The sequence below is a fragment of the Microplitis mediator genome, chromosome 5 (genome assembly GCF_029852145.1).
Source record: "Microplitis mediator isolate UGA2020A chromosome 5, iyMicMedi2.1, whole genome shotgun sequence".
In the NCBI taxonomy this organism is placed as follows: Eukaryota; Metazoa; Arthropoda; class Insecta; order Hymenoptera; family Braconidae; genus Microplitis; species Microplitis mediator.
Genome location: NC_079973.1, coordinates 19,480,019 through 19,503,125, shown reverse-complemented (window position 1 = coordinate 19,503,125; position 23,107 = coordinate 19,480,019). Strand labels below are relative to the sequence as shown.

Below are 23,107 nucleotides of genomic sequence, written 5' to 3'. Positions count from 1 at the left end.
AATTGAAAATTTTCGAAAATCGGTAAGTTATTGGTTTTACTCCGTTTTTCGAAAATCGAGTTTTCATCAGATCTCGACGTTTTGAGGTCTTAAGAAGCTTCTTCGACCGTTTTTACGATGGTGCTTGTATGACTGTATGTATGTGTATGTTTTTTTTTAATATTCCTGAAAATTTTAATTTTTTTGAAAATGTTAATTTTTTTTCAAAATTTGATTTTTTTTTTATTTCAATTTTATTCAAAAAAAATTTTCTTCACAAGTTTTGTTCTGAGGACTTCAAAAATTTTTTTAGTGTATACTCGGTGTAAACTCTGTGTATATCGTGCGCATATATACCGTGTAAATTCAGTAATATAAACTTTGAGTGTATTTGGTGTATACTCAATATGCACCGAGTATACACCAAATAAACCCCTAATTTACACTGACACTAGGTATATATCGAGTTTACACTACGTTTACACGGTGTATATGGATCCGCTAGGGTTTCAAAACATTTTCTTGAATTAAGAACATTTACTTTCAGTCGAGAATTTTTTTTTCTGTATAAATTTCATTTAAATCCATATTCACTTCAATTCGGAGTTTGAATATTTAAAAAAACGCGAATTTTACTCCGAAAGGATTAAATAAAAAACCACTCATCCGCTCCGCGTGCACTCCGGATTTACTCCGCGTTCACTCTACTAAATATTTAGTGTATATATTTACATAAATAAATAATATGCAGACTCGGATTTTATAAAAATATAATTCTCCATTTTTGTTGAGTCACGTATTTAGTTGAATTTTTTCTCTATTGTTATAAAAAAAAGACGAGGTGTTGGAAGAAGAAAAAAGTGGATGACACATTGTCTTTGGGGACGAACGACTTTGGCTGCACATTGTTGGGGTGGGTTTCGAGTGGGCTGGCGATGTCTTATAATGTGCATGAGCGGAGAAGATGGACGAGAATAGGAAGAAGGAAGAAGAAGAAGAAGAAGAAGAAGTGCCGGTCGAGGATGCTGTTTTAAGTGCTACGACAGCGGATGTAACGGCATTGTCTTCATTGTTGCCGAATTGTAATCAATATTTTCACAATATCGTGGGCTATTGTCTATGGCACGAGCGAAATGCAGAAAATTGTTCACTTTTTTTGTTATTCTAATACTGTAAAAAGTCGAGAGTGATGCCGGATTTTATTTAAATCCGAGTTTACTCCATTACTTAAAGTTTCGGAGTTTAAAACAAAATCACTACGCATGCGGAGTAAATAAGAATATTTTTTTGAGCGGAGTGTTTTCAGAGTGATGCGGTTTTTGTTTCAACAGCTGCTAATCATTTTTTCAAATTCTTTCGCGTGAATATATGTAAAGCGAGCTCATAATTATTTCCATACTCCATATAAAGAACGCGGATTAAATCTGGAGTGAATGCAGAGCAGACTGTATTTATTAAATTCCCTTGGAGTGAAATTCACTTCGAAGGAGAGTTTATTTTAACATTAAAACTCTGAATTGGAGTAACTGCGGATTTAAATAAAATCTGTACTTACTCCGAATTCACTCCCAATTTTTTACAGTGTATGTATTAGTAATTTACTCCGCGATTTTTACTACGATATCATTCTGCAGAGTTTTTTTATAACAAATATTTTCCAAAATTCCCATTCGGCGTAAAATTTTCTACTAGGGGATTAAATAAATAAAAAGTTATCCACTCCGCAAATTTTTTACAGTGAATAACTTTTCATTTTTTATGATCAAAATTTTATTGAAAATATGCAGAAAAGTTCGAGCCAGATGAGCGAGTTTTAAACCTTACAAATTACATTTTTTTAATTTTTAAAAATTTACTTATAGATATTATCTAATATCAAATCACATTCGAACATTAGAAAAAATGAAAAAAAAAAAATAAAATAATAACATTTTTAATTGAAGAATGTTTAGAAGCATAGAATCCAAGTCGAGGTCAAGACTTCATTTGTTTTATACTGAATTTAATCGTGTACCTAAAAATCGGAACGCTTTTCGTGGAACGAAAATAAAAAAAACGAAATGAAAAGTGAAAAATCAACGGGATCTAGATTTCTGAAATGTTTCGCACGTCAGCCGATAATGGCGGTCACCCCCCCCCCCCGCCAAATACCCTTTAAGTCGCCTTTAGCCACAAATTTAATGAAGTATTTTCATTCTCGTTTTGCGTGAAAAACGTTCCGATCTTCAGGTACATATTTAATTTTCGTTATTTTCATTGTCATATTTTTCAACCTTAGAAATATAAATTTAAGATTTCGAAAACTTCATTTATTTGAATTTTTTTAAAAATAATTTATACCCCAGTTCATTTATTTTTTGACTCAACAAGAAGTTAATAGTATATACAAGTATTTTTAATTTACCAATAATAAAATTTGACCGTTTAAAATTTTTTTCGTTAGCGGGCTACAGGTTTAGTCGTCTTATTTTATAGTAATCAGTATTAGAATTAATTTTTATTATTTATTTTTAAGTATCGATTCACCACAACATTAAAAGCTGAAATCAAAGTACCAAGTACACATTAGAAAGTTTTACAATTTATGAAAATTAACCAAAGGGCATCGTTGTAAAACCACAAGATTTCTATTATGAGCTACATAATAAAAAAAACAAAAATGTACCATAAAAATACCAGACGAAAAATTTTGAAAAACACCTACAGTTCTTTTCATTAATTTTTTGCTCCTATTTTTTCAAACATATCGCTATTGTTCAATTTAAAAAAACTTAAAAAATTTGACCTACTGACAGTGTTTCATTTTTTTATTTTTCATTCAACAACCCAAAGAAACACAATAAAAAAAATAAAAGAAGAATCGTAAAAACGTGTGTAACAGTAACGTATTAGACATAACGTAAGAAAAAATTTAGCTCTCGGAAAAAAAAATCAACCATAAATCTCAGCGATTTCTAATGTCGTAAACAACATTTACAGTTTTTTAAAAGAATTATTTTCAACAAAACTCCATATATACATATATATTTTATATAAATACGAAAGGATTTTTTAAACCTTAATTGGTTCCTCACAAAGGTTTTATATTTTATTGTACAATAAAATATTTTTATTTCTTTATTTTTAAAAAAATATTTTCATAGAAAACAGATAATAATCTTAATCTTCACGAATATATTAAGACGTTAAAAAATAAATAAAATATCAAATAAGTTCCACTTTAAAGAGAGTATAATAAAAATCATAATCATTATTACTATGAAAAAATAAATAAAAAATTAACCTCAAGGGTAATATATTTATAAAGTGGATGCAATTTGACAAAAAAAAAAAAAAACCGTAAAATATATATCTGTTATTATTTACAAAAGTCAAAAGTATATTTTGTGTCCTCGCGTGCCAGCGGGTGCCTTACAACCAAACATAAGTTGACAAATAGTAGTCCAGAGTAAAGGAGGAAATGTATCTTAAGGTATAAGTGGCTGTAGGAGGTATAAAATGACCTCGACAAATTATTGCGAGAAGGTTAACGTTTGTGGGATAATGAGTAATGAGTAGGTTTTAACTGTCCTTGCTTGTACTTGATTTGGTTCAGTTGTAAATCAGTAACGATCTTCCATTTACTTTGACTATTCACCATAGCTCGTGATTTGTGTGTGTACTTTTTAAATTCGTTAAACTTGTACCAACTTTTCACGTCTAATTATCTTTTGCCTTCAAATAATGACACAATGTTACGTTTCTATTGTTATCAGTTATTACTTGTTGTCGTTATACATTAAACCTATTTATGTATTAGTTTATGACAGATAATATTTTTATGACGGGTTTAACTACTAAAGTCACTTGTTGTCATGCTTTGATTTTTCTTTATACATCAACAATTATTTCTCGTAAAATATATGGAGTTGCCACACGACTGAATTCATCTCTTTTCTATCAAAACTTTCAAAATAATTGAAATTATTAAACCGAATTTTTTTTTAAACAGACATCGAGAAAATTATAATTCTCAGGACAATTTTTTTATACAATAGGATTTTTTATAACAAAAGTTTTAAATAATTTTATTTTTGAGATTCATTTTTTAAAATTTAATTACTAACTTATACACTAAAAAAAACCGGGGTAAGTTCAGGCGATGTAAGTGTTGAAATTTTCGGTGTTAAATTTCAACACCGAATGCGGTGTTAAAATAACACGGCTGCCCGTGTGAACATTCCTTACCGGTGTTAAAAAAATTGCGCGGTGTTAAAATATTTTACTTACTCGATCACTACAGTTAGACAGTGTTTTTATTAATTAATTAAATTATTGGTGATTGAAATGGTGGGTGTAAAATTGTGTAATTTTTAAATAAATTTCATATAACATAAATAATTATTTATATCAGTACATAGCAAAATTTAAATTTCTTCCAGATAATATTCATCAAATTTTTATATTTTTTTATATGTACTTCATTTTTTTTCTAATTTCTATACGTGGAATTTTTTATTTACACCGGTATTTTAACACCGCCAAATTACACCGCCCACACCGGTGTTATTTCATTTTAACACCGCTTTACAGTGTAGAAATTAATCAAATTTTTTTTTCACGCTAATGATTGTAAATAGAACGCAATGATTTATAAAGAGATAGATAATATATAAAATTTTGATACTGTTGAATTTTTATTTCGGAAAATTTACGAAAGAAATTTAAAAAAACATCAAATTTACTGATTCCGAACGCGTGGTCACGTTGTTTCCGGCAAAGGAGTTTTTGTTTCCATAAAAAGGAATTTATCTCGAAAGAATGCAGATCAGAGAGAGAGAAGTGATTCCAACTGAGCAACCTGACACTATTTGCCAAACAATGCACACGGATAGCGAGTACTAAGTGGCAATGTTACGCATTTTTAAAAAAAAACCCCTGTTGTGAACCTCGCTCAAATCTATTCTTACGCCATCTCTTCCTCTCATCCTCAGTATCCTCTTCTTGCCCATCAGACTAACTCGCAATACTACATGATGATTTAGAACCTGAAAAATACGAAGAAGAGCACGTTTAGTTGTTGCTTCATACAAATGATTGTAATCTGTCTTTGACCATGCACTTTCAGAAGCATCTGTTGTTAATTTATAAAAACCACCTTCTTAAAAAAAAATTCCATCACATTATTTTTTAACGTTTCTTCCGGTTTTACATCTATGGAATGTTTTTTTTTTTTTTTCTAATAGTCTAGTGCAAAAATTCATGATATTTCTCAGAAGAAAAAAATGACTTTTACATGCAGACCACAAGCTCTTTTGTGACAAATATTTAAACAGGTTAAATTTTTCAATAGACTTTTCTTAACTGGTCTGTATAATAAAAGATTTGGAATCTAAATGTTTTAAATTCTTCGTGGAGGTTTATGATGGTCATAAAACAATTATACAGACATCACTGTTGGAAGTCAAGTTAAATATTTTATTCATAATTTTCTTGGTTTTCTTTAAATTGAAATAATTTTTGTTTTTTCTGAGCGATGAAAATGTTGACGTTGACACTTTTCATGAAAATTTTATTCTTTGTGATTAATTAATTAAGGTCAATAGTCCGCTCAAAAAGTTTTCGAAAGAAAAGTTCCAAATTTTTTTTTTAATTTATTCAAATCAAGAATATGTTTGATTTGATCACGAGTAAATTTTTTAAGGGAGTGTTGTTTGAATTATTGTAATAATTAAGAAGAGTATACACGTGAAAGAATTTACTCAAAATTCAAAAAATTTCATTGGTGATGAAGGTTCAAAGGCGAACGTGGTTCGTTTGATACCTGACTTAACCAGAACCTTAAATGCATTTTTCAAAGAAACTGATTATGAATTATTTGAATTTATGGAAATTTTTATTTTTATTTCGATAAATTTAAGACATCAAGTTCTTGACAAACATTGCTTATTTTATGCAAAAAAAAAACAAGTTCTTCGAAGACAAAGGTATGAGTCATTTGCAACTCAGACTGTGGTAATAAGAATTAACACAAGAAGCATTGAAAAGGGACCATTTGACCAGGTATTACATTTATCATGATCATTAGGAATATTTTGACTTTATTGAAACGGATTTCATAAAATTTTGTCGAAAAACTTGTAAAGATCATAAACCAGATCGTGTTGATAACAGAAAAAATTCTTATTGAGCAATTAACAACTTCAACTTTTTACTCAGGAATAATAGTTTTGTTAAGCTTTGTATTAATTTAAATAATTATTATTTAAAAAAAGGTTTGTAAAGTCAACAATCCCATTATTAGTGTAGCTGATGAAAATGATAATGAATTACCGACTGTAGATTAAAATCCAGTTGACTTCTTTATCAACTTCAGTATCTTTGGTCTAGGAATGACTTCTTGTCTCAATTTATTTTTCCTCGTTTTCCATGCAATAAGGAAATAAAAAAAAAATACAATTTATTGATTGCTACCTGTATTTTGTTTAAGCCCTCAAACTCCAACAAAGATACCCGGGTTAAAAATAAAACTTGATTCAGGCTCGCTTCACCTTACTTTCTTCTTTGAAATTATCGATTTGCCGACGATTCTGCGATAAGATCTCGAATTTTACAGCTTAAATTAAAGTTTTGTCGACTTTTAGAATTGTTTTTCATCTTAGTATGAACTTGCTTGTCTTCACTTCGAGCACGACAGTCATTCAGCCTACTTTTGACTTGCTGGACCAAGTCGAAAAAAGTTATTTATTCGCCTCACTGCTCTCTAAAAACGAATTAGTGAAAATCACTATTTGGCAGTGAATAGTCACTTATTGCTAGTGCAAAGTATACCACTATTTGAATTAGTGATATACTTTTCACTAGCAAATAGTGAATAGTCACTAATTTCACTATTTCATATTTAAGAGAGTGTAGATTTGCTCAACCAAATCAAAAGCAAGCAGTATTTTTTGCGTTTCACCTTAGATTTGACTGTTTCGCCTTATAATTTAAGTTGAATGAGGCTTAAGAGAGGGTACCAGGTGATTTTCAAATGAACCGTTTTCACAGGTAAAGACCCAAATTATTAAACAAAATATGTCATTCGATGCACAAACTCATTATTTATCGAATAAAATGTTTCTCGTTCGGAAATTGCAGTTTATATCTGAGAACGACTCATTTAAAATTTCCATTTGCTAATGTAAGTGCAACAAGGATAGTTCCGTTCGTTCACATGTGTGTGAGAAAGAGAATAGATGGCATATCCTCTTAACCAAATTAATTTCGACTTGATTTCGACTTTATCGTCTTAAATCGTGACTAAGTAAGCCAGTTGTCTAAACCAAGACGAAAACTCAATGTATTTGATATCTCCGTGAAAAAAGTAGAGTTTGTCTTGTAAAAAACGGCTCTAAATTTCAACTTAGTAAGCCAAGTGTAAATCAAGTTTTATTTTTGACCCGAGTATATCCCTCTAATCTAAAGGTAAAACCTAAAATCAAACTACAAATAGCTAAAAGGATTGAATACTTTTAAAAATTTCCTTCACACTTTCTCATGGTGAAGATTCATTATTCATAAAACTTTTATTCATGTAATAAGTATAATCCATAGGCAAATAAAAATTCATGTATTTTGAATTGAATTGAATTGATGATATAAAAAGGTATATCGACGTTTATTTTAACAGCTGACGAAATACGCATTCTTTATGATATAGGTACACAAAAAGTCAAAATTTTCTCTCTACCTCCGTGTTGTTACATTACAAATAAAATACTACAATAACAATAATAATAATAGTAAAAAAAATATTTGACTAAAGTTTGACATTTCTATTTGATCAAGTCAAATATATATATGTATAATTGACGGGTGCGGAATAATATGTACCCATATGTGGACACGCATAAAACAGAAATTGAGCCAACATGTTTTTCTAGGAGATGCCGACAAATATTTAGTAAACGCTGTAAAACTTGTAGTAGTTTTTTTAAAAAATCTGTAACCAACAACAAACGGTGTCCGTAAGTCTGGTCCTTTTTCCGATGAAAAAACCATATTTTGCTGTTGTATTTGTGCTCCGCCCTGATATTCTTTGACGGCATAATAACTTTTTTGGTTGAAATATGCCGGCACATTGACGTTTTACGATAAATTTTGTTGTTTAGTTTAGTATGATGATGTGTTTAAATATCATATTGTGTTTATTGTATACATATATTTTTATTTGTAATTTTATTACAAAAATAGTATAGGTAGTGTGTAAGACGTTTTGGACGTCGTCGGGGGCCCATATAGAGCAAGGGGCCAGATGCCGTTAATTTCGCCGATTTGCCGTGACGAGCATGAAGAAAAAGGCCCCGACGTCTTTTTCCAAACTTAAAAACGGTTTCTTCTATATATGAATAAAAGTATTATATATATATGAAGCTTTGCTGTATAACATACAGTCGGCACACTACTGTGTTGTCCCAGCGGCAACATAAGCCATGCCAAATTTCAACTCGTATTCAAGTGATTCGTCACTCACTCCGGGGGTGGACCTCGCCGATAATCTATTTATTGCGTGCATAATCGTTCACTCGACGCGAACACAGCTATTATTATATATATATATATATATATATACACATATATACTTTTCATACACAGATTTACGTTCCCATCATGGCTGTGGCGGGATATACGTTTTTTTTTTTTTTTTATGCCAAGATGTGGAGAAAGATTGTGACAGCTTCATCATCAAAGATTGAAAAAGAAAAAAAAAAGAATATTAGAGTCTCTGACTGTTGCTTCAATATCATATTATTAGGTTGTTTATTAATTTATCTACTTGTTGGTACGTAAAATTATTTTTTAACAAATATTTACATCAAAAATGTTGAAAAAAAATATACAAACTTTGAGTAAAGGGTTTAAGGATTGAAGAATAAAAACTTTAAGGACTTTTAAGCAACTGCTGACATCATGATGATGGTGACTATAGTTAACGGTGAGAAAAAAAAGTACCGACAAACATGACAAATTTGTATAAAGGAAATGACAACATCATCAACGAAATGTCTATTTGTAAATATATTGTTAAAATTTCAAAAAGTTACATTAGCTAATTCTCAAAAGACTGAATCATCTTGAAGATATTCCCTCGACGATGATAATTTGTAAGTTTTCACTTCAAACTTGTGTATATTCTTTTTCCTGACCAAAGTAACGATTGCCTGGGAGAATATATTAATATTACTAGTATATGTGAATAATATACTAGAGAAGAAAAAGAGTTCATAAAAAGCGTAGAAACTGAATTGCAATTGGTTGTTGCTGCTGGGCGTGTTTCGCAGCTATTGTCCAACATGATCGTGTCCCGCGGGTCGTACCATACCCAACACAAAACGATATTAATGCATTTAAGCCCATAGGAAACAATATAGTGTGCCTAAGAGGCTGTATTTAAGTTGCACTTGAATAGTCTGGTTACGCCGTAACGACCGTAATCAAACAAAAAGAATAATAAAATAAACTACTCCCTAATATTTTAAAATTATTTTCAAAAAATAACTTGAAAATAAAATTTTGTTAAACGCAAAAAATTTTTATTAAAAATTGGGAGTAAATTCGGAATGATTACGGATTTTATCCGTCATTTGGAGTTCCGGAGTTTTAGAAAAGATCACTCTGCATACGGAATAAATAAGGAGTTTATTTTTCCAATGGAATGATTTCGGAGTGATCTGGATTTTATTTCAATCTGCATTCACTCTGATTCAGAATTTTAATATCAAAATACAATCCCTTTCGGAGCAAATTTTACTCCAAGGGGAAATAAATAAACAATCATCTGCTCCGCATTTACTTCAGATTTAATCCGGGTTCACTCCCCAATTTTTTTGCAATATAGCTGGACATCAAATAAACTTCTAAATATTTACTATGCTATTACGTAACATTTTGAACGATTGGTAGCTTATGACAAAATATTTTAATGTTGGATTAAATCTCTTCACTATAAAAAATCGGGAGTGAATTCGGAGTAATTGCGGATTTTATTTCAATCTGAATTCACTCCGTTACTCGGAGTTCCGGAATTTTTAGAAAGATCTCCCAAATGCGGAGTAAATAGGGAGTTTGTTTTTTCAGAGGAGTGATTTCGGAGTGATCAGGATTTTATTTCAATCTGCATTCACTCCGATTTGAAGTTTTAATGTTAAAATAAACTTCACTCCGAATTTAATCCGCGTTCACTCCGTAAATTTTTTACAGTGTTCATATCGCAGTATCAAATTTTTTAGATCATTTTTACTAAAAAATGTCTAAGGCTAAAGTTCTAAAAAGTAATATTTTCATAATCTTGATTGAGTTTAAAAAATAACAAAGATTTTCCTGAAAATAGTTTTCTTAAAAAATATAAATAGCATGAGAGAGTAAGCGGTAAAAGTTGACGTGCACAATAATCACGGATCGGAAATATATTCGTAAAGTTATTCTCTACCTGCTCGTTTATTCTTATGAAGTCATTCGCCGGTGAATTTGGACTCTCTTGTACCTTGACAGAACTCAGAACGGCATCAACCAGCCGGCAGCTGGTATCCTCTAATTGAAATATCTAGTTTTCAATTCGACGCGGAGATTTTGTCCCGGATGGATATTATAAGACCCGACGAAAAGTCATGATGGCTAAATATTTAAAAACATGCCACGCACACCGGGCTTTTGCTTTGCTCTCTTGTTCCTGGTGCTGGGCTAAGCTGAAGGAGGCGGATCTACGTTTTATACACGCTTCCTTCCTTCTTTTTATTTATTATTTTTTTTTGTCACCCACTAGATGCCGCATCATAAACATTTTTGTTTTTTAAAATAATATACAATAAATATTATCAATTGATTTTATTTTAACATTTTATGCAACGTGTTGATTTCAATAAAAAATAAATTACAGTAAACAAACAGAAATAAATAGTTTTGAAATTCTTTCTTCAAATAGAAAATAATGTCCGGTAATTATTTAAAATTATTAGTATCAAGCTGTGCAAAAAATGCGGTTGTAAATTATTAATCCAAATACTTGGAGTGACTCACTCCTATTATGTCTATAAAAAGTCGCTTAGATATTTTTCCTATGAAAAAAAATAAAAAAAAAGTCTCGACTAAAATTTGCTGGCTCGAAAAAAAAGTTCCTGCTGACATTGCGTGTAACTTAGTGCAGTACAATACTGGATGAACCTCTTGCTCTGTGGGCGATCGAGTTTTAAATGGATTTTCCGTAAGCTTGTATATGTCTAGTGTTAAGATCTGGACCCAGACTAAAAATTAAAAGTCGTCCGAACTAAATCTCTACTCTTGTTGAGTTAGAAAATCTATATTTTTTCTAATACAAGTAAATCTCTATCCCGAAAAAAGAGAAAGAAAAAAGTGTAAGACTAAAAAGAAGAAGGTATGATTCGAAAACGGAGTTTGTTAAAGTTTTAACTGACTGACACGCGTGACGATTCGATAATGCCGCGTCGTAAAACACTAATGCCTGATCATGAGAATAACTTCTCGCTTCGTAAAACTCACATTGTTCGAGTATTGTATGCATTTTGACTGCGTGGCTAATTTCTTGTTGACGGCGTGCGCGTTTCCGTCAGTCGTTTGCTCACTTTTTCAATACACAAAAGACATATTCATATATCTATGTATTATATATATTTATTGATTATTGTTGTGTACAACTCAATTCAATATTTAATTTTTCTTTAGCTCCACTTCGTCTTAAAAAAAAAAAAAAAAAAAAAAAAGAAAATGTCGGAAAATCCAAAAGTACATACCTCAATCGCTCATTTTATTTTTAATCATTACTTTTATTTTATAGTAGTAATTTATTTTTTTTTTTTATTATGAATTTTCATTCAACTTATAAATTATCAATTTGATTTATTTATTATGAAATTTCAGTTTAATATTTTTTTAAATATCCCGCCTTTTTGTCCTAGATGGCGCTCTTTTTTCAAACCTATAATGTTACGCTAGTGCTGCTACCAGTAGTTGATGGAGAGAAAAGAAAAAAATAATAATAACAGTAAAAATAAAAATGGCGGCTAAACTTTTCGTGAATAATCAGTTTTACGTTATTAATTAATTACAATTAAACTAAAAGGATTTAGATAGTAATTTTCAGAAGGGTTCTTGTGAAAATAATACAAAGATAATAGAAAAAAGTTAGGTCGATTAATTATGTCTATCGAGAGTTATCGTGTTTACAAAATTTCATAATACGTAACAATTGACAGCACTGGTTTCTTTAGTTAAAATAATTTATCTCAAACTTATAAAATAACGAATCGACTTAAAATCAGGTTCAAATTGTTCCTCAATAAATTCTCTAGATGCTAGTATACAATTTGACCTATTTTAGTGTAATTATAAGAGTCTAGAAATATTTTTGTGTGAATAAAATAGTCAGGAAAAAGACCGTTCATAAAACACCTTTTAGCGCTTTCGCGCTTGAGACTTGAAAAAAATAATTTTGATATTTAAATAAAAATATTATGGTTGAATGTTTAATAGAAACGAAAGTTTGTAAGAGGCGGGCAACAAAAATTTTTTTAAACAAATTTATGATTAAAGATATTTTCGACATTAAAGAAAATAAAGTTGTAGATTAAAGATACTCGGCTTGAGTAAAGAGATGTAAAGAAAGATATCGAATGATGTTAAAAGAGACACAAAAGAGTGTATATCAAAAAAGGGTGGATCGTGCTCGTGCATCATCAGTAGATGAGTCTCTCACCTCTCACCTTTTATCTCACAGCAAGCGTTTGTCAGTACATTTGAGGCTTTACTGACACAATAATAATAGAGAGGCCCAATATTACCACTCCTGGTCCCCGGAGTCTTGTATCACGTCTTAAAAAATTTTTTAAAAATATCAAAGCCTAATACTATTAACCATACACGTTCGGAAAGAGGTGAAACTGCTTGAAATTTAAGGACTTCAGGGTAAATATATTATTTTATTTCCTAAGGTAATATATATATCTGGTACACCAGCCATTTATTAAATATTTGTACAATGGCATTGTCAATTCACACCCGACGCCGTGCACCGCGACGCTCCGCCCACGATCCAACTACACAGGACACCGATGATGTCGGCGGTTTTTTTTATTTTATTTTTTTTTCTCTTTCTGCTGTCTCACTCCGTTCCAATGGTAGTTCTACATCTTAATTTTTACTATTATGTACTGTAGGTACTATATCGTGATGACAATCATGCCTGTACCACACCCTACCCCATGCATGGAAATTTATCAACTATTATTTGTTAAAAGAAAATTTTTTAACAAATTTAAATGTTTTTTTAATTTTTGATGACAGGAAATATGTCCGGTTGATACATAAGATTTATGTATGACATCATATGTATCAGGATCCGGGCTTTACGTATACATATATGTTTGTTTTCTTCAATAGGCGGTATCAGAGTTAACAAAATATGTGTATTGTATGATTTATTATTTTTATAAATACTTGACTTAATACAATATATGTATATATTTATTTTGTATGTATTGGTGGCAGAAGAAATTAAAGTGTAAATTGGGGCGGCGAAATGAAAAGTAAACGGAAGTCGTTGAAATGTGGCTTCCTGATTGTGTAAATTATTATATGTATGGTTTCCACAGCTCTGTGTGTAAATTAGAATTAGACAAATATTGAATTAAGGGCTATAAAGAAACCGACGATAATTGTTATTGAAGCAATTATAACATCACTGACTGTGTCCAGTGTTATGTTTAGAAGAAGAATAAAATTTCAGAAGAAAATAAATATAAATAAATATGGTGGTATAGTAAAGGTGGGGGTGGAAATGTTGTTATGTACAGGAGCTCTGAATTATCAGCTCGTTAGGAAAGAATAAGTTATCTGTTTGTATCTAAGGAAAATTCGGGCTCTTTTATTTTTTTTTCTTTTTCTTTAATAATTTAAGAGCTTTGAATCAGGGTGGCCTTCAGTGTCGGCTGCTTTCATCTTGAGTGGCCATCTTATTTTTGTGTATACATGTTTGACTTCATCATAACCATCGGACCATCATACTAATGGGCATATAAGAAAACCTGATGCTTTCTCTGGACATATTTTCTGGAAAACTTCGTGATACACCCTCTTAGGCTCAAATTTGTGGGAATTTTTTTTCATTATTAACGATACTTCAATTTACTATTCCACGAAAATTATTGCCACCCACATATACGTTTCAATAACAAATATATTGGGTGGTAAGAAAGGAGTGAAAACTATTTAAATCCGACAGGGGTTATTTTGTTATAATATATGATCGGTATTAACAAGTGTGATTTATTAGTAGAATTAAAATAATTTTTTTTAATCCTTTGAATATTAGCTGTGTATAAAACATAAACAAAAGATTAATTCTACTTACACGTGTAAAAAAATTTCTTTCGAAAATGTTTCGAAAAAATTATAAAAGAAATTATAAAGTGAACAATTTTCAACTGGTGAAGTCTTTTCCTGCACCTTTTTTTTGGGCAAGAATAATTTGATTTGACAATTTTTTGGGTTTGCAGAACATTAAAAAATAGGAATTATGAACACTTACGACTTTTACCAGAATTATTCAGGTATGAGGGGAAAAAAATAACAATGATTTGAAATATTCATGAACATTCTTTGACTTTTAATAGAACTTTTTGAGGTCAGTTTCTTCAAATTTTTGTCTTGTTCAAAAATAGTCCAAAAATGAGTGATTGGAACTAATAATGAACTTATTAAGAACTCACAGAATTGTCCATTCAAATCATTCCATCCAATGTCAATTAAAACATTCCAAAAAGAGAAAGCACCGCAAGAAAAGTCTACACTATTTGAAAATTTTACGCAGCTGCTTCCGCAGTTTTCTTCCAGGTCTTAAGATGGATGAAATAAATGCGGAAATTTGTAAGGACTGTCACAATTGGAAGATGCTATGGCAGTGAACATAATTTAAAAATAACATTCAAACAATATAATAAAATTTATGTTACACTTAATGGAGAAAAATAAATATTTATTTGTTTAATTTTTCAAATTTTAACTAATTTTTATCAAATGTGTTGACGATCTTTTTCTAGTTCTTTTATTATTTTATTGTAATTAATTATTTGTATTATACTGTATATTTTCAGGTTCTGAATGATTTTTATAACTCAATAAATAACCAGTTATTTTAAAGTTACTTCTATGGTTTCTAATTTTTTCAAGTGCAAACATGTTTTAGAGCATTTTTTTTTGGATAAAAATACAAATATATTTTTAATTTATACTAAATTCCATTTCTACTTTTATGCTGAATGTGTGATGCAATGATTATCTGAATCTTCTGATAATAAAAATATGATTCCAGGATATGACAACAATTAATAACAACTTCTATTCAAAGGCAACTATTATTTTTAATATTGAAAATATTATTATAAAAATTTAATTGATTGTACTTCAATGGAAAAATTATTATTTTTATTTTAAAAATATTTATATTATTAATTAATGACACTAAATACTTGAAGTGTGTATTGATGCCTAAACACTTTAGGTGCCTTATTATCTAAAACACTTTATGTGTGTTAAAATTAAACGTTTAAAATGTTTACTACACTTTAAACACTAAAATAGTGTTTAGATGGTGACTACAAGTATTTAAACGCTTAAAGTGTTTTAAAATAAAACACTTGGATTTGCAGTATACCAAAGATGGCTGAGTGAAGATGTAGCTGATTTCACGTTATTTTTAAATGTTTTCATTTTATTCCCACTTTTTCTCTATTCTCGGTTTTTCTCTTCTAATTCTTTTTTGAGCTGTAACAATACCTTTCGAAGCTCTTCCATGTCGGCAATTGTCTGTTCATCGGACTTTTCTCGTTGTTTATTTAGCTCTTTCACCTCATTTATCTCATTATCCTTCTCTATAATTTGATTCTTTAGCTGTTCCACTGTTTTATTTTTAGTTGTTATCTCATTATCCTTCGAATTAATTTGATTCTTTAGCTGTTCTACTGTTTGTTTGTGGGTATTTATCTCATTATCCTTCTCTATAATTTGATTCTTTAGCTGTTCCACTGTTTTATTTTTAGTTGTTATCTCATTATCCTTCGAATTAATTTGATTCTTTAGCTGTTCTACTGTTTGTTTGTGGGTATTTATCTCATTATCCTTCTCTATAATTTGATTCTTTAGCTGTTCCACTGTTTTATTTTTAGTTGTTATCTCATTATCCTTCGAATTAATTTGATTCTTTAGCTGTTCTACTGTTTGTTTGTGGGTATTTATCTCATTATCCTTCTCTATAATTTGATTCTTTAGCTGTTCCACTGTTTTATTTTTAGTTGTTATCTCATTATCCTTCTCTATAATTTGATTCTTTAGCTGTTCCACTGTTTTATTTTTAGTTGTTATCTCATTATCCTTCGAATTAATTTGATTCTTTAGCTGTTCTACTGTTTGTTTGTGGCTATTTATCTCATTATCCTTCTCTATAATTTGATTCTTTAGCTGTTCCACTGTTTTATTTTTAGTTGTTATCTCATTATCCTTCGAATTAATTTGATTCTTTAGCTGTTCTACTGTTTGTTTGTGGGTATTTATCTCATTATCCTTCTCTATAATTTGATTCTTTAGCTGTTCCACTGTTTTATTTTTAGTTGTTATCTCATTATCCTTCTCTATAATTTGATTCTTTAGCTGTTCCACTGTTTTATTTTTAGTTGTTATCTCATTATCCTTCGAATTAATTTGATTCTTTAGCTGTTCTACTGTTTGTTTGTGGGTATTTATCTCATTATCCTTCTCTATAATTTGATTCTTTAGCTGTTCCACTGTTTTATTTTTAGTTGTTATCTCTTTATCCTTCAGTTCAATTTGATTCGTTTGCTGCTCCACTTTTTCGTTCTTGGTTTTTATCTCTTTATCCTTCGTTTCAATTTGTTTATTTTGCTGTTCCACTTTTTCGTTCTTAGTTTTTATCTCTTTATCCTTCTCTATAATTTGATTCCTTAGCTGTTCCACTGTTTTATTTTTAGTTGTTATCTCTTTATCCTTCAGTTCAATTTGATTCTTTTGCTGTTCCACTTTTTCGTTTTTGGTTTTTATCTCTTTATCCTTCGCTTCAATTTGATTCTTTAGCTGTTCCACTGTATTCTCTGATTCATGATTATTATTTGATGATTCTTCTCTTACAGTTTCATCTGATTTTGTCTGGTTGCGCATAAATAGCAACCCCCCTATTATAATCACTACTAAGAATAGTAAGAAAATCCAGTTTGATGTACTATTTTCATTATTGTTCATGATAAGACTATTTGTTGCGTTTTATTTTTCTTTATTATGAGCGTGATTACGTTCTAATAGAATTATCAAATGGTTTGAGTATTTTGTTCCATCGCTGTGGCGCATTTATCCTATGTACTTGAAATAATGACGTGCTCACTGACATAAGCGTTTACTACTCTTTGGCATAAGCTACTATAAACCATTAGTTATCAGTAAATTATTACTTAAATGTGAGTCATATATTTTAGTAGTGGTTATTATGAGACCGATGAACTTAAATAAAAATCTGGGCAACGGTTGGCCCTGCGGGCCAGCTCCAAGACTTTCCGTTCCTTAAGCTTGAATACATCGTTGTGAATACATTTTCGAACTCTTCGAGCTCGAAAATACTCTTGGATGCCGTTGTTTTCTTCTGAACTTTTCAGACTCAAACACATTATATCAAACACATATATATATAGGGGAGGGTGGGGCAGAGCGGCCCCCATGGGGCAGAGCGGCCCCCCTGAAATTTTGACCAAAAAAAAAATTTTTTTTTTTTCGACTAATTACTATAAATCCGATATGTTTGCGCATTTTTACCCCTACGCATGACATTTGGGGTAAAATGGACAAGCCCAAAATAAAAAAAAAGTGATTTTTTCATATTTTTATCGTCAAATTAAAAAAAATTTATTATAATTCCACATTTCTAGCCCTACGCACAACACCTGGGGCAAAATGGACCAGCCGAAACTTCCGAAAAAATTATTTTTTCATATTTTTCGGCCGTTTCTTTATGTAAGAGGCAAATTTGGTCACTAAAAATTTATAAAAATTAAATTTTTTTTTTTAGTTGATAAATTTTTGAAATAAAGTAAAATTATAGAATTGATTTTTTTTTTTATTAAATAACAATTAGTAATTAAGGTAATCGAGAGTGAACGATTTTTTACGCTTTAAAAAATTTTTTTCGAGTAATATAAAACCAAAAATAGTTGTCAAGAGAAAGAAAAACATTCTTAATGATGAAAACAATTAAAAAAAAAAAAAAACGAAAAAAAAAATTTTTTTATCACTTTTTGAAGGGGGGCCGCTCTGCCCCACAAAAAAAAAAAAATTTTTTTCAGAATTTTGGCAAAATGTCCATAAATTTGTTCGAAATAGGACAAAAGTAAAGTGATCTTATGGTTGAAAGCCACAAAAAATAATAATTGGCTTAGGGGGGCCGCTCTGCCCCACCCTCCCCTATATATATATATATATATATAGTACATTGTATCACTGTAAAAAGAGCGATGTTAAAAATGGACTCATTTTAACTCCGTCCGGTGTTAAAATGAAATTATACCGGTGTAGGAGGCGTAATTCGTCGGTGTTAAAATACCGGTGTTAAACCGGTGTAAAAACAGGGTAACCGGTGTAAAAGCGTGTTAACCGGTGTAAAAGCGGGGTAAACTGCGTCCGCTTGGAGTATTAACTTTAAAGATTATAAAACATAAAAAATGTCAGTTCTTTATAAAAATTAATAAAAAATATTATTTTTTAACAAATATAGTGATCGAGTAAGTAAAAATATTCACAAAGTAAAATATTTCAACACCGGTAAAGAATACTTACACCAGCGGCGGCGTTATTTTAACACCAGGGAATTTTTTTTAACACCGGTACAGAATATTTACACTCGTGGTGGCGTTATTTTCACACCGCTTTTGGTGTTGAAATTTAACACCGCCGATTTTAACACCTACACCGCTTGGACTTACCCCGGTGATTTTTTACGATGTACTAATTGAAGGATTTCAATGTTTAATGTAGTAATCAGTGCGTTTTATTGAGATTTTTCTGACGATATTTCTCCGAAGATATTTCTCGAACGAATTAATCGATTAAGATGGTTAAGGCGGCAATCGGCGCGTTTCATTGAGATGTAGACCTGATCGCGTTTTGGAATTGATTAATTTGGTATTTTTCAAGAAACTTCGAAAAAACTAAAAAAAAAATGTTTTTTAATTCTTCGATAACGATTTCTTTCGAACGAATAAATCGATTGTGATGGTTGGGATGGCAGTCGACGGGGGTTATAAAGTTTCAGAGCTGATTAGATTTGGGAATCAATCTATCGAGCACATTAGAAGTTATCCAAAGTTATCCAAAAAACATATTTGAAAAAATTTCCTTTTTGGAATTTCTCCGAACGCACCGTACCGATCAAACTCAATTTATCATGGCTTGTAGGAATAAATAAGAAGCCGTGTCGAATTCCACCTTAGAGATCGAAATCGGTTCATCCGTTCAAAAGTTACATATATTTACATACGTACTTACGTACACACACATACATACATACATACATGTTCTAATTATTTTGAAGTTCCAAAAATGTTCAACTCAAAGTTCAGAATTGTCTCAATTTTGGAAGTTCATTGTCAGGAACATTTTCGGAACAAATTTTTTTTACATGAGTATTTCCAACACCAGTAATTTATTAAAATTTATTCCGGAATCAATTTAATCGTAAAAATCGAAACTGAGATGCTGTATAACTCTTTTGAGGCGGCATTTATTTGATGCGGCAGTAGATCTTTGCCTTTAAGGTGTAAAGAAATGTTAATTATAAAATAAAATGATTAATGTGTTTAAATTTACAAAAAAAGTTTACATGATTGAGATATCTTTTGTAAAAATGTGTGACAAAATAATTTTTGCGGGGGAAAAACTATAATTCAGATTTATCGAGTATGAGTCGACGCCTGGCTAATAATATCTGTAAATGTATGAAGATATTTATACATCTATTTGTATATAGATTTACAAATGTGAGTATGTGTGCCAGGTGTGAAAAACGACAAGCCCAGAACTAATAGGACCACAAATCAATGACGTACACGATAGACGATCATTATACTTTAGCCAACGTGTTTACCACATCGGATAGAGCTGGGTCATCATTGCTCACGGGGAATCTCCTGTGTACAAATATATCAGACATACGGATATATAAACATATATATGTTATTTTGTGTATATATATAAATACAAAGTGTGGGGATTTTATCCCCTTATGCTCGATCGGATATATTGTATCTTCAATCGGACGTTTTCAGTGCGTGTAAAAATGATTTAGTGATTCACATGCCTGCCTCTGTGATCTCTAATGTTACATTGCATGTAGTATGTGTAGAGTATAAAGAAAAGCGTGTCACGTTTGATATTGTAACGACTTGATCAGCAACAGCAACCCTAGGGAAAACTGGTAAACGAGCAGTCCTCCATTGTCCGATCAACAATCCGTATGATACAATAATATTTATTGTAATAACTCATTTTTATTTCAATTCTACTAAAACAATGTCTAATTATTATTTAATCAACTATATTTTTATCTAAATTAAAATTTTTAATAATTGACTTAGAATTATCGTAATTTAAAAAAAAAATGTTCTCTGAATTTTTTACAAGACTTTTTTAAAGAAAAAAAATATTGACTTTTTTTAATAGCCAACAAGTCAAAGGAAATGAAAGAAAAAAAAATAATGCGTTGTGAGCTTGTGGTGGGTTGTCGCTGCATCCTGGACACAATGACAAATGGGTATAAATCCTGTCGGCATCTAAATGTCCCTTGTGATCTCTGTATTACAGGACACAACCACCGAAACAGAGAATAAGTTGTCTCTGTATATATGTATATAATAATATAGCGCAGAATACAAATGTATACAAAACGTCTATTGGTAGCTTTTAGGTTAGGGGTGTATGTGGCCAAAGGGCGCGCGTTTGTGGTGTGGCCTTACGTATGTTACAACATTACACTATTAGTTATGTGTTGCTGCTGCTGCTGTCTGAAAAGTTATGGCTTTATATTTAATATTGATGACAAAAGTAAAAAACTCGTACAATAGAATCATACTTTATTTTTCGTACAATTGTTAAAAGAAAAAAAATTTGATGACTTATTCGATCAGCCGCGTTTAATTTTTTCGGATTGCGCGAAAAGCATAAAACGTAAATTATACATGCTGTTACTGAAAATCGACGGCTGCGTTCATGATTAATGATAAATTAATCAATTCAAATGGCGAAGAATCAAGAAGGAAAATTTTTTATTTATAAAATTTACAAAACTCATTCGCGGTAAATTTTATAAATTAATTCAGTTGAGTTGTGATTAGAATCATTGACATATCATATATGGATAGAATAAGTCGTGTAGAGTGTAGGACTATAAACGTATAAACGATGACTTTCGGGTTGGTATATTTGGCTCGTTCCACTGCTTTGTCGACGTGTTGTCACCAATTGTCGCGCGGTGCGCCCCACGAGTTTACACACAACAGGGTGACATGCAGTTTATGTGATTCTATTGTGCGTTGCATCGTTCTTGCCAAGGCCCGGTTTTCTTCACTATTTATGTTCAGAAGTGGGTATAAGGTTTACTACATACATGAGTACAACAAAACTGTGATGGTCAACTTTTGATATATATATAAATGTATTATTGGTACATATATTTTTATACGTCAAAGAATTATGACTATCTATTGAAGGGAATGGTAGAAGAATAAAATAAAGAAAAAATAATAATAAAAGATGGTAAACGCATGATCGACTCTTGCAGGTGATGAAGAAGACCGCCGTGGTATTATTTTTGTGCAGCTGTGGCTTTAACAATTGCCACTGACTCCGCGAGATGTCTCTATTACCATTTCTTTTCACCACCGATCATTCATTTTTTTTTTATATAAAATAAAATCCGTAATAAAAAATAAATCTGTATCGTGATAAAACAACTATTTTATTGATTTTTTTTGAATGATAAAAATAAATAAAATACTTATTTACATGAAAAAAAAAGTTCGGAAAATCCAAAAGTGCAAGCCTCGTAATGTTCATTCAATTTTTAAGAAAAAAAAAGTCATAGTTGTCTTTCATTAAGTAAAATAGAGAAAAGAAAAAAATAAATTATTGATTTCGATAACTTATTCGAGACAAGAAACAGAAGAAAAATATAAAACAATTAATTATTTAAGTATCCTACCGAGGGAATTAGAATTTAATGAATAAATGAAACAAATTCTGTTAATTTTATTATTATTTTTTATTATTACTTTTAGTTACTTGAATATCAGTGATTAATTTTTCGCGATCAAAGGCTGAACGTCGTATAATCATAGAAATATACCTATAGTCATGTGGGGCAAGTGTGCACTGTGGGTAAGTGTGTGTAAACCTAATCATTTCGGCCTGAAATGCATGGGTTTACGCACACTTACCCACTGCGCACACTTGCCCGACATTACTCTAGGTATACAGAAGACCAGTGTTTTTCAGAATTTTTTACTCATTATAATTAAATGACACCGAATGACCCGGGTCATAATATCTAGCCTCATCAAACCCAAGTAAGCCTCAATCCAGCCACACTGAGAGAAAAAAAAACTTTTTTCAAGTATATAAATGTTTGTATCCTACCGAGTAAATATTTGTTTAATCTTAGTAAAAATGTACTCCGATCAAGTATCTTTTCTTAAAACAAGTATAGAAATTCTTAAATCAAGAAAATATTACCCGGTCGAAGTACACATTTACTATGATTAAGAATGTTATTTGTTTGTATAGTACCGAGTAAATATTTCTTTAAATGAAGTATTTATACTTGGGAAAAGTTTTTTTTTCTTTCAGTGCACACTGAGTAAAAAAAGCATTTTGAGCCTCAAATGATGTTCAAAAAGCCTCAATGAGCCTCAAATGAACCTAGTCTCGACTATGTAATTTGAATTCGATTAGTATTATTTGAGGTTATTTGAGGTTCTTTGAGGCTCTTTAAGCATTATTTGAGTTTACTTTTTTTACTCAGTGAGGCTGGATTGAGGCTTACTTGGGT

The 23,107-nt window shown here is 30.6% G+C and overlaps 1 protein-coding gene across 1 annotated transcript; it reads right to left on the bottom strand.

Moving 5' to 3' along the window:
• Positions 1-15,604: 15,604 nt before the first annotated feature.
• LOC130668029 (putative leucine-rich repeat-containing protein DDB_G0290503) lies at positions 15,605-17,305 on the bottom strand. The gene has a single exon (XM_057470015.1). The coding sequence runs from the start codon at positions 17,260-17,262 to the stop codon at positions 15,739-15,741; it is 1,524 nt and encodes a 507-aa protein (XP_057325998.1). The 5' UTR covers positions 17,263-17,305; the 3' UTR covers positions 15,605-15,738.
• Between the last annotated feature and the right edge of the window lie 5,802 nt (positions 17,306-23,107).

Excerpts from the sequence above, each read along its gene's own strand:
- LOC130668029 (XM_057470015.1), bottom strand. The coding sequence starts at position 17,262 with ATGAACAATAATGAAAATAGTACATCAAACTGGATTTTCTTACTATTC.